Source organism: Crinia signifera, chromosome 9, assembly GCF_055691185.1.
Source record: "Crinia signifera chromosome 9, ASM5569118v1, whole genome shotgun sequence".
In the NCBI taxonomy this organism is placed as follows: Eukaryota; Metazoa; Chordata; class Amphibia; order Anura; family Myobatrachidae; genus Crinia; species Crinia signifera.
Window position 1 is genome coordinate 38380524 of NC_139225.1, and position 14014 is coordinate 38394537.

Genomic DNA, 14014 nt, shown 5'->3' on the forward strand with positions numbered 1-14014 from the left:
CTGGGATTATTCAGCACTAACTACTAACTAGCAAAACAGCGGAACACATGGGATGACTATGGGCCTAATTCAGACCTGATTGCAGGGCACATTGTGGGGGCGATTCAGATATGATTGCTTAGGTCTGAATTGGCCCCTAGTCCTGATGGTCGGGATTTGCGCATGTGTGAATATGCATACGTGCAAACTCTGGGAGCGAACGCCGTCGGTGAGTTTCACACTTGCTGGGGCATTCCTAAAACTGTTTTATGGACGTGCCCACAAAAATGGTGGGTGAACCCATGGAAACAATGGTCGTACACCGGGGAACACAGGCGTGCCCACCACCAATAGTGGTCATCTGAAAAGTAAGTATAGACTTACTGCCGACCTCCAGCGAAGGCTGGAGAAATCAACCATCGTATGATTTCTCCTCACTGCTGCTGCATGCTAGCCGATGTGTTAGCATACACAAGCCCTCGCATGCCCATTTGCAAACAGAATGTGCCTGCGATCAGGTCTGAATTAGGTCCCATGTGCTGCCAAAGGGATTCAACACTTAAATTGCCCCATTGAATAGTGGCTGCCTGCATGCAAGACACTTGAATTCCCCCTATAGAGGTGAGGAGGTGTTCCAGCCTTGTATTATATAGGATTTCTAGAACTGGTCCTGAGACCTCAGTTGCGATGCCCCAAAAGCCACAGCATGTTTGACATGTTGCTGGGCTGGCGATGGGGAGCATTTGATAAAACAGGCCCCATTTTCTACGTAGACCGGAGCCGGTGGCTACATTCTTCATTAGACCTGTCAGCGCCTCAGACACAGCAAGCGGATCACTGAAGCCTGTAGTAAATTTCCCCCTTTCACTCTTCATACTTGTAGTCTTCCTGTGAGCAGACCTGGTTCATCATCTGTAGAAGTACCTTTTGCACAGCAACCAGGTTCCATGCAGGATGTACCACCAACATATCAGCTTTTCAAAGAAATCCCTCCACATTGTAACACTTGATCTTGTATAATGTCAGACATGTCATGTTGCAGTATGCGCAATATTTAGTTTATCTCTATATTATGGTTTTTAACTATCTGTGATAGCGTTCATTAGAAATAAAGATTATTGAAAAAAAATGACTTTGCATCTTTATTGGAGATTAGGATATAAGCGTAGTGACTACAGATATTTAATCGACCTCTGACTGCATGCTATTGTAGAACAGTGTGGACTTTTCAAGACAACCGTTTGCAAGCAAAAAAGTGAATAAGTTCAGTAAAAAAATCCCTCATAACAAACTGTGGCTCAGGTTTTAATTAGGCATATAATACTGTGTAGCTGAGCATATGGCACATGACTGATGCAGATCACAAGCTATCACTAAAGGCCCCTACACGCTGGCTGACATTGAGCTGAAAGCCATTCCGTTTTCTCATTTGAGCTGCTTCAGCTCAAAAGCCGCCCAGTGTGTACGGGCCGGTGGTGAGCGCTGAGACTGGCTACCGCATCTTTGCTGGCCACCGCCGCTCATCATTACCAGCAGATGAGCGTCGGGGTGGATGGCTTTTGATAGTCCATCCCCGGGAAAATCACTTAGCTGGGCAAAAATCACTCAGTGTGTACTCGCTGGGCAAAATCGCCCAGTGTGTATGCACCTTAAGGTATTGAGAAAGGGAGAAAACAAATAAAGTGAAACCCGTTCAATGAAACACTGATGTTTTAGAAAACCACAGTATCCTGAAAATCCAGTGCCGATCCTGGGCCCCAGAAGAGGGGGCAAGTACCCTATCCAACCGTCACCTCCCTGCAGTGAATGGGATCATCGTGGCCCCATCCTATGCCACAAAATACCTGTAATCTCAGTATTGTGTAGGTTGGCCAGTCCGTGATGATGTGATTTTGCGGAGAGATCCAGTCGATGGGTCAACAGTGCCTAGGTCAACATTTGCATATCAACCTTTTGCTTGTGTCAACCTTTTGATACTGTCGATCTAGACCATGTTGACCATTTTCATGCGTCGACCAACTGCGTGTCCACCAATAGTGGTTGACTTTATTGACTGTAGAAGTAGGCACTGTTTACCTAATAATCTACACTCTGAGTGGCCAGAATATCGGCAAGTATGTGGACATGGTAAGTTTTTGTTTTAATCTTCATAATTTACAGTTGTCCATTGCACAATCCCCGGCTTTATGCTGTATTCTACAAAAATTAATGGGGTAGATTTGCTGAAGCTTCTAAAACAGACAAGTGCTGGTGTTGCCCGTACCACAATGAGGTAGACCACCAACTTTTAGGAACGTTAGTGCATCTACCCCATTATGTGGTACCAAGCAATGGCAGCTCCACAGTTGGGGCTGCAGAGCAGTCCAAAATTCAAATAGTGGGAACCACACCAACTGCCAGTGGGTCCCAGACATTGATGCCAGGCAGTGGTTGGTGTGGCTTCCCATTTTGAATGTTGGTCACTTTTGCAGCCCCACTTCTGGTACCAAATATAATAATTTATGTTGAAAACTGGTTTTACAAGCTATTCTAAACAATACCCTTAAAGCAGCTGGTAGTGACATCACATGCAACGGTCCCAGGATTGTATAACCCTGTAATGGGAGAAGTAATTTTGTTCTGTGATCTTCAGAAATTTCTCCTGTGGACTGCAGGAACCTACAGTACTTAAGCCTAAAATGTAAAATGATAAAGGACGATATTTCATACTCAGCTGGGGAACATAATATTCTACTGCAATATCTGTCCTTATATGGAAATGGTTGCAAACTTCTAAACTGCCATGCAATATATTGCAGGCCTCTATGACTTTTAGTTAAGGGCCTGTATATTTTCTGGTAAGGTCAGCCTATCACCAGTTCCTGGTTGGGTTTGTCCTGCATGAGCTGGTCTGGTATGCGTTGATCTTTGCTCGGTTCGTTCTTGAGTAAGGTGTAGTCTGGACTTCTGGGCATGCGATGTCTTTTCAGAAGGTCAGAGGCATACAGATCCCTAAGGTTATCCATGCTTCTCCTGTCTGGCGCGGGCCTGGGTTTTGATGAGAGGAGGTCATACAGGCTGTTTTCCAAGCTTTGCCTTCTCATAATGTGTTCCTTCTCTTCTTCAGGGCCAAACTGACCGCTCAGTAGTTTCTTTATTGTTAATGGATGTTTTCCGTATGTCATCTTTCCCTCGCTTCCACCAAGACTTTCTTCTTGTTCGGGGTAAGGACTTTGCCCTCTTTTGTGAGACAGTTGCCTCTTGCTTGAATACTTCGTCAACTCCTCAAGTGTTGGCCACCGGTCCTGCTCACCTGAATCATAATCATCTAAGACAAAAGTGACACGGTTATAAAATGTACTTGAGTCAATTAACCCTCAGACAGACATCAAGGAGTCGTCAAACGTATGTTTATAGCATATCTAAATATAGTTCTGCACTCAGACCATGAGTTCTATTGTAGATGGGGTGTTGCCCATAGCAACCAATCAGGTGATATCTATTATCTTCTAGAAGGTGCTAAATAAATAAGTAGACTCTGATTGGTTGCTATGGGCAACATCCCATCTTCAATAGAACTACCATCTTAGTAAATTTACCCCTCAGTATCCACTTTCCAAACCCTAACTTGTACAACACTCACTGCCCGGAACAATTGAAGTCCCACCCATGTGCACGGCTGCGAATACATTTGCAGCAGTGCACATTGGGGGAAAACTGCTCTCCCTCACTCACCATTGAATAGTTTCCCCCCTGTTCGCAGTGCCGAATAAGCCAAGGCTTATTTGTCGTTTTGATGGCAGTGGGGAGAAGGAAGCCACTGCTGACATCAGCGGCTCTCATTCCCAATGGCCGGGCAATGCCTTTGTTTTCTTGGGCACTCCCAGAAAACTCTAGCGTTCCACCCTAAATGCCCAGCACCTGCGAACATGCGAACGGTAGCCATCGCTGAATGTGATCGCAAGAATAGGTTGCGCATGAACACTGCGGACTATGCGCATGTGTGGACGTTCAATAATAGCTTAGACCAGGCATGTCCAACGTTGGCCCTCCAGATGTTGTTAAACTACACATCCCAGCATGCTTTGCAATAGTTTTAGCATTCTCTAATAGCAAAACTGTGGCAAAGCATGCTGGGATGTGTAGTTTCACAACATCTGGAGGGCCAATGTTGGACAAGCCTGGCTTAGACTATGAACAGAGAGGGGATGGGTAGTCAGAAAGGCAGATGGAAATGGAGTGGAATTACTAAAAATCCCCCTGCAGGAAGCCTTCCCATGCCATTATAAGTATTTTAAGGGTTGGTTTGACCTGTTGCACAGGAGGGGAGATAGATTGTAAGTGGATATGAGACACGGCCCCCTCTAGTACAAACTTTTGTTGGAGATATATCTAGGGGTGTGCTACCACCGACAACTTAATTAAGACTTTAATAGGAAGAAAGAAAACGGGTTGTCGTATGGTGGTGCACCATTTATAGAGAATGGAGTCATAAAATATACCTTTTATTATTTTTATTTAAAATGAAGAACACGAAATATGACATACATGCCATTATAACCCATATAACCGATAACGACAGTAATTGGCGTCTTACCTGGATATTGTGGCTCTTCATCCCGTCGTTGAAGAATTAAGCGATCTGAGTTCTGAGCAGCATCCTCCAGGACATTTGCACCCAGCGAGAAATGTGTCCCGCAGAGTGTGATGGTGAGCATCAGTATTGAGCCCCTCATCTTTGTATATCTGCATGACAAGACAATGTTTCAACACAACATGGCGCCATAAAGGGCGGATCATCACCAAATAATACATTTAAATGAAGGGACCCATCTATCAACAAGTTTTAGCTATTTAAAACTCATTGTGTATGATAAATGGTGCTCCAGCCAATCAGCTCCCAACTGTCATGTGTTTGAAAAAGAAAAAAAAACAAGTGGGAACTGATTGGCTTGGTTACCATTTATCATACACAATGGCCAAAATTGACTAAGATGGGAGTTCTATTTAACATGGGATGTTGCTATGGGCACTTTCTTAAAGATAATAGATAGTATCTGATTGGTTGCCCATAGCAACATCCCATGTGAAATAGAACTCCCATCTTAGCAAATTTTGGCCAATGAGTTTTATATAGCTAACACTTATTGATAAATGGGTCCCCAAATTCTTATAGATGAATAAAAAGCCCTGAGACATGGACACGGTATAACACAAACCCCTTAGGTCGCCTATCCTGTATGGAGGGAATTAAAGTTTCTTTCGTCATATTAGACCCTGTCTCTGTCACAGCAAAAATGCAATGAGTCTGGAAGGAAGAGGCGGGACTAAAATGATGCCAACTGTCATATTAGCCCCTTCCAGTCCATATAGACACAACATTTTCAGTCCTGTCTTAAACTATTCTTCTGGGCCTGCAGGGGACTACCCAAAAAATCAGGAGTCTCCCGCACATTCCTGGTCAGTAGGCAAGTGTTGAGTGCACAGTGTCTTCACAGCTAATAAATAGTCATTTTCAATATAAAATTTAATCAAATACAAATTCTAATTGAAATGTAATACAAACTTGTTTTGGTTACTACCTTATATGTGAACCTCCAATACTGTAGCAGTACAAAATGCAATATCCAGTGTATACTTGCCTACACTTCCTAACGTGTGATTAAACAACCACCCAATCAGCCCCATAACTGTAATGTTTCAGACCAGGTTTGAAAATGGCATTTGGGGGCGAATTGGCTGTTTGTTTATCATTCTCCACTTATCACTTTTCAAAGCTTGTGCATCTGGTCCACTGGAAGAAGCCTGCAGTGGAGACACTGCTTTCCACTGTTGGGACCGGGCTGCACATCACTAGGCCCCACCCCCAAAACCCTGTGATTTGTGTGGTCGTCGCAAAGGGGTTGGTCTAAATAAATGCTAATTTGTTTTGTTTAACCTATGCAGCATGATGTCCTCATTATGCCCATTACAATAAGAAGCCAAACATTTCCTTAGTCTGGTGTCATTGGGGTTATTTAGACTAGAGATGTGCAGGCTCTGATTTACTCTGATTTCAAAGCAGGATATTATTGGCTATCAACTGTCAACAACTGTCATGTGATTTGGGATAGCCAATAAGATCCTGCTTTGAAATCAGAGTAAATCAGAGCCTGCAAATCTCTAACTTAGACCCACTCATAGTGGGCCGAATTCGCTCCCTTGGGCATTATTTCATTATTTTTGCACATGCGTGTATATGCACAAACCCCTGGAGCGAATGCCTTCAGCGAGTTTCACACTGGGGGGATGGGCAGGGAGCGGACGCAGGTAATCTGCCAGCGTTTTATAGATGTGCCCATGAAAATGCTGGACGGACACCTACTAATGCAGACGTGTCTATGCCTGTTTGGGGCCGGTGGTTGGCGTCACATGACATCAGCGCCCACCCCAAATTTGGAGGATGGTGGGTGCTGGAAAAGTCAGTGACATGATTTCTCTCCTGTTCGGGTGCATGCGAGCAGATGTGTATGCAAATGGATCGGCAGACAGGGGATGAGATGGACGTCTGGCTTGGATGAGCGGTGTTCACCTCCTCGCTGGGCTGCGAGTACACCACGCAGCCTAGTGAACAGGTCTGAATCACCCCCAAAGTATAGATAAAGTGAAAATACTAAATGCAATTTTTCGGTACTTGTTTAGTTTCACGGCGGCCGATACCCGATGCGATCCGATTTCCGCTCACCACGCTTCGGGCTCGGTGGCATCGGATCGGCCGATATATCGGCCAATATCGCATCAGATATATCGGCTGATATCGCATCAGATATATCGGCCGATATCGCATCCGATATATCGACCGCCGTGAAACTAAACAAGTACCCATTTTTCAAACACAGCAGATTGGCTGGTGCGTTATCACCTTCTACTTTATCTCCACTTTATCTCTTCACCAGGTTTAATACATCTGCCCCATTATGTGTTACTGCCTAAACAGCCTAAGATTCAGGTCCGCTCGCTTCCCATCGCGTTTGAACCAGTGCAGGCATGGGGCGGCAGCTGGGTGTTCCCATGGAGATTCGGCAGTGACGTGGCTGCTGGGGGCGAGCAGCTGACCTGTTCTCGTACAGAGCGCAGCACAGCTAAGGCACCTGAGAGTGGCTTAGGTTTGTATGTATGCTCCAATTATTTTTATGTAAAACATCCATTTGCAGCCCTGTGTGGACCTGGCCGATCGAGGGGGGGGTCGGCATTGCGAGCGGCGGGCAGCGTTAAAACCAAACGGAGCACTGCAAAATTTTCAGCGCTACGTGTGGACTAGAATAACCTTCTACGTACACTGCATTCTAAAGGGGAAGTTTCTGGTTCCCTTTTGGGAACTGCTTACAAGAGAATATTTTGGTTCTTTAAATTCGTTTTTTGACCATACCTACCTAGGGGGTGATTCAGGTTGGTTAGCAAAAGCAAACTCCTTCTTTTAGTGCAAAATAGTTTTTATTGTTATCATAAAGTATATAGGTAAACAGTACAGGACGTTTTAAGCAAAATACTTATAACGTTATAGCAAACCGCTATCATTAGGTGTACATGACAAAATTGCAAGAAGTCATTTAAATGCATAGAAACCCATTTGGATAATAAAAACAAACAGACAAACAAAAAAATAAAAAGTCCCGTGGAGGGTTGCTAGAAACAGAGACCCAAAGATAGGACAATCAGGGTAAATCTGTAAGAATTCCCAAGCCAAAGGGAGCAGGGGTCGAAACGGTCCCCATACCCTTAGCAGGATGAGGAGGGGGATGCAATAATTCTTTATAAGTTGCAAACTCCCTATTTTATGGATAAAACCATGGGCATTATTCTGGTTGATTTGCAAGGTTGCAAACTCGCGCCTTGTGAGTCCACCAGACCCCACCTGCCGAATGCCGGTACGCCCCCTCCCCTCGCCTGCCACGTTCGTTTACACGGCCTGGAATGGATGTTTAACATAAACGTCCTTTCACAGGCTGTGGGGGAACACCCAAATCATTCAATGGTCGCCGACCATCGAATGATGTGAAAGGTCCACGCATATCTAAGGTTACTCTCAGGTATGCGTTGCCCCCAGCACCGGGCTGATTACCAAGGGAATGCCCAGTGTTTTTCATGGGAAACGCTGGGTGTTCCCATGGGCGCGATTATTCGCTGTCACCCACGCCCCCCAGGTGCACTCACCGTGGCGGCACGCACCTGGCGTATGCACATGCGCAGAAATACCCCTGCGCATACGCCCCAACATCGGTCACCCGTACGAACGGACAGGGGATGTGAACTGATTAGAATATGTGTACTACTGGTGGGGCAGATGTAACATGTGCAGAGAGTTAAGGTGCCCATAAACGGTACAATATACCAATGCGTTTTGAACTAGATTTGCATGCGTTTTGCATGCAGTGTGATCGGGACCCACAGGCTGCAGACTTTATGTGCTTCGCGATGGGATGCCTGCGGGAGCGCGCATCGCATTGTGTATGAGCACCTTTCAATTTGGGTGAGTTATTTTGTTTTCTGTGAGTAAATTCTGGCTGCTTTATTTTTACACCACAACTTAGATTTCAGTTTGAACACACCCCACCCAAATCTAACTCTCTCTGCACATGTTACATCTGCCCCACCTGCAGTGCAACATGGTTTTGTCCACTAAAGTAGTGGTTTGTTTTTGCAAACCAACCTGAATCACCCCCCCCCCCCCCTACATGTCATACTTAATGTCCGTGTCCCAGTAGGCACAACTATGAAATGTGTGGGGGGGAATAGGGTGATCACAGACACGCCACTGCATTTGATTGCAGCCACACTGTGCCGGGGGCTGGAGATCACCCCTAAAGAGAAGACTGGTAGGCTGTCTAGCTGCCCACTGGTTCGAGGAGCAAACAGAGGGGGGGGGGGGGGGGGGGTGTTTAGAGAAAAGTGGTATTGTGCCTCAAAAAGGATTCCTATCTGAGCTACAGTAGTTTACTATAAATGGGCCTCATTCAGACCTGATCGCTGCTGTGCAGTTTAGCATAAGTCTGTAATTAGATAGCTGCCACCCACAAAGTTTCAAAACCCACCCTGTGCAAGTTTGCGAATGGATCACTTCGCAAGTCAATCACCATCAAATGATTTTTCCAGTTGGTGCAAGTGTGCGTAACTATGACCCTTCAACCACTCTGCGACAGACCGGCTGACGTCACACACCCTCTCTTAAAATGACTGGGAATGTCTGTGTCTTTCTGGCACACCCAGAAATGGCAGCTTTCTGTCAGTCAAATAGCAGAGTTGCAAATAAATTGATTGTTTTTTTGTCGCTGTTTGGAAACGCACATACGTACTGCGACCCATATGCCTGCTCTGTCATTCGATAATGGAACGCCTTGCAAATTCAAACAACAGCGATCACAAGGGATGCGGTCATTTGGTCTACAGCATGATGGTCCTTAGGTCAATACCGTTAGGTTAACATGGGAAAAGGTTGACATGGGAAAGGGTCAACATGGTTCTAGGTCGAAAGATCATTAGTTCAACTGGTCATTAGTTCGACAGTGACTAGGTCGACAGTCAAAAGGTCGACATGGGGTTTTTCACTGTTTTTTGAGCCAACATGTGCCAACAGGCGGTATTTCATGCCCTACCATCCACTAGGGCTTGGTGGGAGAATAAAATAGTGTGCCGAGAGTAGCAAGGCACCGTGCCCGATGCGAGGGATGTGGTGCCCTTTAAACTGTGTCCATGTCGACTGTGTTGACATTCGGGTCGAAAAACTGAAAAACCCTATGTCGACCTTTTGACTGTCGACTTAAACACTGTCAAACTAATGGCCTTTCGACCTAGAACCATGTCAACCTTTTCCAATGGTGTCAACCTAATGACTGTCGAACATCATGCTGTAGACCAAATGATCCCAACCCGATCAAAATGGGCCCAATGTCTGGAAAGAGGTGCTTTGCATGTGAAAGGGGGAATTTGAGGTGTGCGCTACTGCATTAGCAGCTGTGACATGCCTGCAAAGTACTTACGTATACAGTAGCTAATGGCAGTCTAAAGACTCACCACCTTTTCTAGCGTGAAAAATGATCCCTCCACGCTCTCAGCATATCAGTCATACTGCAGCCTATCGGGCTTCATGTGCAGTGCCGCAGTACCATTCTTCTAACACCAGGCTTGCGTACAGGCAGACATGGCAGGATAATGCAGAAAGTGCTGGGCACCTGCTGCTACAGTATGTCTGCTTGAAGCGGTGCCGGATGGCGCTCCAACAAGGAGGATCCCAACAGTCAGTATTCTGACATCGGGATCACGACTGCCGGTGCTCTGACAGGGAGGATACCGACTCACAGGGGCTATTCTCCCTTGGGGGGACCACAACCCTCATAGAGGGAGAATAGAGCCTGTGGCGAGTGTAGCGAGCCACCGAACCCGCAGCATGGTGAGCGCAGCGAGCCCACAAGGGGCTACTTTGTGTTCGCCCCCCCCTGTCGGAGCACCGGGATCCCCCCTGTCGGAGCACCATACCACACGCTTGATGCGGTGCACCCAGCTATTTCACTAAAGTTCTGCAATGACCTCCGCAGTGGCCTCCCCCAGCTTCTGTAGGGAGAGACTTCGGTGGGTATTCAATGTGGGATTCCGACTGTCGGACAGTCAGACATTTGCTGCAAATCCATTTACGGCTCACTCACCCACCATCTAATGATTTCCCAGTGTGTGTAGTGTGTGTGTAACCCAGAACATCCTTGTTCATTGCAATAGAATCAGGCTGGTCGAGGCCGCAGCTAATGTCACACGTCCTCCCTGAAAGCGCCAGGACCGTGCACCTGTGTTTTACCTGACACTCCCAGAAAATCTCTGGTTGCCAACCCCAAATGCCGGCTTCCTGTGGGTGCCGGACGGGGTCCTGATAGTCATTAACCCGACGTCGGGATCCGACTGTTAAAACACCAACGGCCGGGTTCCCGACGTCCGTCGGCTATTCTCCCTCATGGGGGTCCACGACCCCCATAGAGGGAGAATAGAATAGGTGGCGAGCGTAGCGAGACACCGTGCCCGCAGCGTGGCAAGCATAGCGAGCCCACAAAACCCTGGATATTATAGCAGGATGGCTTTGCTCATGTGCGCTACAAACCGTAGGCATGCACAATTGATGTCTGAATAACCCCCACAACCCCCCCCCCCCCCCCCCATCACTCTACGATGACATCCTCACTGTTAATAGCATCGCAGAGATACCTTGGTGGTGGAGTGTGATTGATCGCTCAGCTGTGTGAACATCGGCATTACGTACAAACACAAATAAGAGGGTGAAAAAAATCATTACATTGCACCTTCTACATAGATCTCCTCTATGGGGGGTTGCTGTCAGCTGTATGCTCTGCAGTGGACCAGATTTGCAGGAAAGACTTTCTCCTGCAACTAGATGGGGCTGCTTTACGAAACCTGAAAATAGCACACGGTCACGCATCTCACCATTCACCGCAGACATCGGGGTGAGTGCTTTGTTCCCCCCTCCTTGTCCTCCATTACCCCCCTTTCACATACTATTATACTACATTGCAAGAAGGGTCAAGCAGTCATGGATCTCACATGTGCCCCTGTATGCTGCACACCACCTATACTACGCTGTGCTCACACAGATATGCATGTAGTCTTTGTCTTACCTGTGTATAAATGCTTCTGTCGGAGCTGGTGCTAGGATCTCCCCTTGGGATTTGGCTAATAGTACCAGACTACTGCTGCTGCTGCTGCTGCTGCGGCTTGTTATCACCCAGTGGCTATAAGTGAAATTACAGTGTTCTTTTCTGGCATCTGGCCTAATACATAACCTGTATATGCAAAGTATAACACACTGACCCTGCTGTTCCTGCTCTGTAAATTATTCATTCCTTCTCATGCTTATTGTGCCCGATGCAGGCCTGATCACTGCTGTGCTAATTAGCAGCGGCCAGTGATCAGGTAAACGCCACCCCGCTCCAGTGGGTGCCGGACGTTTACCAAACATTGGGACTGTCAAAACGCAGACAGCCGGGTGCCCGATGGTCACCCGCTATATACCCTCATGGGGATCCATGACCCCCATAGAGGGAGAATAGACCGTGCCCGCAAGGGGCTTTTTTGCGCTCGCCATGCTGTCTGAGTCCGGGCAGTCGGGATCCCGATGTCGGGCTAATGACTGTCGGAGCCCCATACCACACCCGCTCGAGTGAAATCCCGCCCTGCGAATTAATGTAATCACTTTGCTAACAGATGTGTACGGCTGCTAATCTAGTTGCAGCCAAGCGAATATGTCCAAATCCATCGAATGGATCACACTATAGAATGATTTCCGCACTGGTCACTGCTGATCGCAAGCACCGCGTAGCCAGGGACTTACCCATCGGCTGTGATGGAATCAGCCTGATCGAGTCTGGAGCTGACGTCACACACCCTCCCCTAAAACACATGGGCACGCCTGTGTTTGCTTCCTGTAAATCACCTTGCAAACGGCTAGAGAAGAAATAAGTAGCAGGATTTCATTGCATGCGCAGTCTATCGATAATCAGCCACTGTGCGGATTGCACAGCAGTGATCAGGTCTGAATCGGGCTCATTGATTCCCTTCAGCACAGAAGCACACAAACCCCCATGCCAGGTTTTTTCGGTTTAGCTGACAGACAATGCCTAGGTTGACAGTCAATAGGTCGACATACACAAGGTCGGCATGAATAAAGTTGACATATGAAACAGTCAACATTGTTTTTTTGGTGTGTTTTGGTACTTGCGATGTTCAGTTTCACTGCACCCCTGCCCGCAGATTGCATTGCATCGCACGCAAATCGCATGCGATGCGGTGCAATGCGATTTAGCACACCCCCCACTATCCACGTCACCCTGAAGCATGGCGAGCACAGCAAGCCCTGCGAAGGGACACGGTACGCATCCTCCCGACCTGTTCGTACCCCCACTACCCACATTGGCGTGGAGTTGATTTTATAAAGTGTGGCGATCGCATCGAGCCTCGATCGAGGCGGCGGGAAGCGCTGATGATTTTGAAAAGACTTGCCGGACGTTGATTGGTTGAATTCAGCCAATCAGCGTCCGGCAAGTCTTTTCAAAATCTGCTTCCCGCCCACCGCCCGGCAGCGCTAGGAGCCGGAGTTAACCTACTCCAGTCCCCGGACCCCCGCTGCCTGTCCCCAAGGCAGTAATTTGGTGTTTTTTTGGGGGGTGGGGGGGGCGACCAAGTGACTGTCGACCCGGGCGCCGAAACACCTAGTTTCGGCCCTGAGGGATGTGCAGCCTTCTATCTCCCATACTGTGAGAGCCGCTACCTCACAACTGCCACATGACGTATAGCGATAAGTACCACACATTCACTCTACCAGTCTGTCATCTATAAGTGTGAGTTACTGCTGCTGCAGAACATCTTCCACATTAACTACCTTGACCTTTTATATCAAATAAACTAATGTTCTGGTTAACTATCAGGATCCGATATGTAATGCCGGCAGTCAGAATCCCGGCGGTCGGAATCCCGACACTGGAATCCCGACCGCCGAAATCCCGACATGGGGGGGACGTGGAGCGCCCCCCCTTGCGGGCTCGCTGCGCTCGCCACGCAGTGGGCCCGGTGCCTCGCTACGCTCGGCACGCTATTTTATTCTCCCTCTATGGGTGTTGTCGACACCCACGGAGGGAGAAAGTTTCGGGATTTCGGCGGTCGGGATTCCGACCGGTGGGATCCTGACCGCCGGCAAATTGACTGCATCCCAACTATCATTGTGTCGATTAACATCACTGTGAAACACCACAACACTCTGCCAACACTTATTTCCCTGAAGCTTGAACGGCAAACCCTAATTCTAAACATAAAGAGCGGTGCTACCATTCTGAGACTTGTAGTTCTACACTGAATAAAAAAATGCAGTACTAAGCATTGCCAATCAGCATCATTTTAATAAACTCCACAATATAACAGTAAAATTAAGGTACCCACCAAATGAGACCAGGTGGACACGGTAACGTGCAGAGAGAGTTAGATTTGGGTGAGTTGTGTTCAAATTGAAATCTATATTGCAGTGTAA

General features: G+C 47.3%; 1 protein-coding gene across 1 annotated transcript; it reads right to left on the reverse strand.

Moving 5' to 3' along the window:
- Positions 1–1108: 1108 nt before the first annotated feature.
- LOC146035436 (uncharacterized) lies at positions 1109–11815 on the reverse strand. Its single transcript, XM_083158870.1, has 3 exons — positions 11613–11815; positions 4556–4704; positions 1109–3286 (listed from the first exon to the last, which is right to left on the reverse strand). Exons 2-3 carry the CDS (start codon positions 4692–4694, stop codon positions 2823–2825), a joined length of 603 nt encoding a protein of 200 aa, XP_083014996.1. The 5' UTR covers positions 4695–4704; positions 11613–11815; the 3' UTR covers positions 1109–2822.
- Between the last annotated feature and the right edge of the window lie 2199 nt (positions 11816–14014).